This window comes from Perkinsus marinus (assembly GCF_000006405.1).
Source record: "Perkinsus marinus ATCC 50983 genomic scaffold scf_1104296944464, whole genome shotgun sequence".
Lineage (NCBI taxonomy): Eukaryota > Perkinsozoa > Perkinsida > Perkinsidae > Perkinsus > Perkinsus marinus.
Genome location: NW_003211379.1, coordinates 3,102 through 4,390, shown reverse-complemented (window position 1 = coordinate 4,390; position 1,289 = coordinate 3,102). Strand labels below are relative to the sequence as shown.

Genomic DNA, 1,289 nt, shown 5'->3' with positions numbered 1-1,289 from the left:
CTGAGTGCCTCCACGCGGCGTCCCTGGACAGGAGCTTACAAGGTTCCTGACTAAAGCTCAGGTGTAAATTGCAATGTACTGCTTTGGGGAGGTAGCGCTTGAAATGTCTCGTCTCGAATCAGCGTATTAGATCGAGGATATGACTCCATTGAGGTCTAAATCAAAGACTCTGAAGGGTATATCGACGGGGAGTCTACAACAGAGAGACAAAATTTAGCCAGCGTTTAAAATACTGTATTTCAAATACTGTACTCCGCGCTACCGTAGTTGTCAATTCGCCTGGTTTGAACGAATCGAACTCAGCGTGATATGACTCTGCTGGTAGTCGTGATGTATAGATTCCTTTGAAGTGAAAACATTGACGAAGGGAATATAGGAAGTTAGTAACTTCCTACAATGTAGGACGATTTGTTGTTATAAGATGACTTATCGTGGTTATCAGAGGCCTTACCGATAAGTAGTATCAGCCTATTGGAATCGAGGCGGGACAAGCTAGAACAAGCTTCCCTTATCGAAAGAGAGCTCATGGCCATAGCACACCCGGCATCCTTACGCATCTGCTCGTCGTACTGTATGGCGACCACAGTACCAGCATTCCTCCCGGTCAAGGGCGATTTGAAGCCAGCAGCACTGATGCAATGCATGACGTGGCTATACACGTCGCCGAAGGCGGCACCCTGTAGCAGAGCTACCCACAACCACGACATAAGTGCCTGGATGAAGCCCCCAAAAGACCTGTCGTCACCAACGACGGCGAAGAGCCATATGTCCTTGTTGAAGAGAGCGGAAGGATCCTTGTCCACCTTGCCGAGAGCACATTGACGAATGAGCGATCGATCCATAGAAGCCATGTCAACTTTCTCGAGGCGCTTGTGAAGGGTAGGCCAGTGCCATTTATTACCCGACGAGGACTTGCCACTCGCCGCTTTATTGAGGAGCTTCACTAAGCTCGTACCAATGGCCTTCATGAAGGACTTGTCTGAAGCAGACTCGGTACGAGAAGGCCGATTGGGATCGATGGCACCACCGGAGACACCACCCTCGTCGACAATCTCGTCATCACCATCGTTGTCGTTATTGCCCTCGTTACTGCCATTGTCGCCCTCGTTGCTGCCGTTGTCACTTTCGTTGTCCTCAAAATCGTCATCGGATCTAATATCGTTGAAGTGCCTCTCGAGAAGACTCTTTCTCTGAGACCCATCTGAGATCAATGGTCAAGAACGATTCCGGCACAAGAGTGAGTTTACCGGCTCGAGAACAGGAGGAGTTAGGAGCATTCTCTTCACCGG

General features: G+C 49.6%; 1 protein-coding gene across 1 annotated transcript; it reads right to left on the bottom strand.

The window, feature by feature from the left end:
* Positions 1 to 380: 380 nt before the first annotated feature.
* Positions 381 to 1,277, bottom strand: Pmar_PMAR009010 (hypothetical protein; the record flags this gene model as incomplete). The annotated part of the gene is made up of 2 exons (XM_002780081.1): positions 381 to 1,190; positions 1,248 to 1,277. 2 exons carry the CDS (start codon positions 1,275 to 1,277, stop codon positions 381 to 383), a joined length of 840 nt encoding a protein of 279 aa, XP_002780127.1.
* Between the last annotated feature and the right edge of the window lie 12 nt (positions 1,278 to 1,289).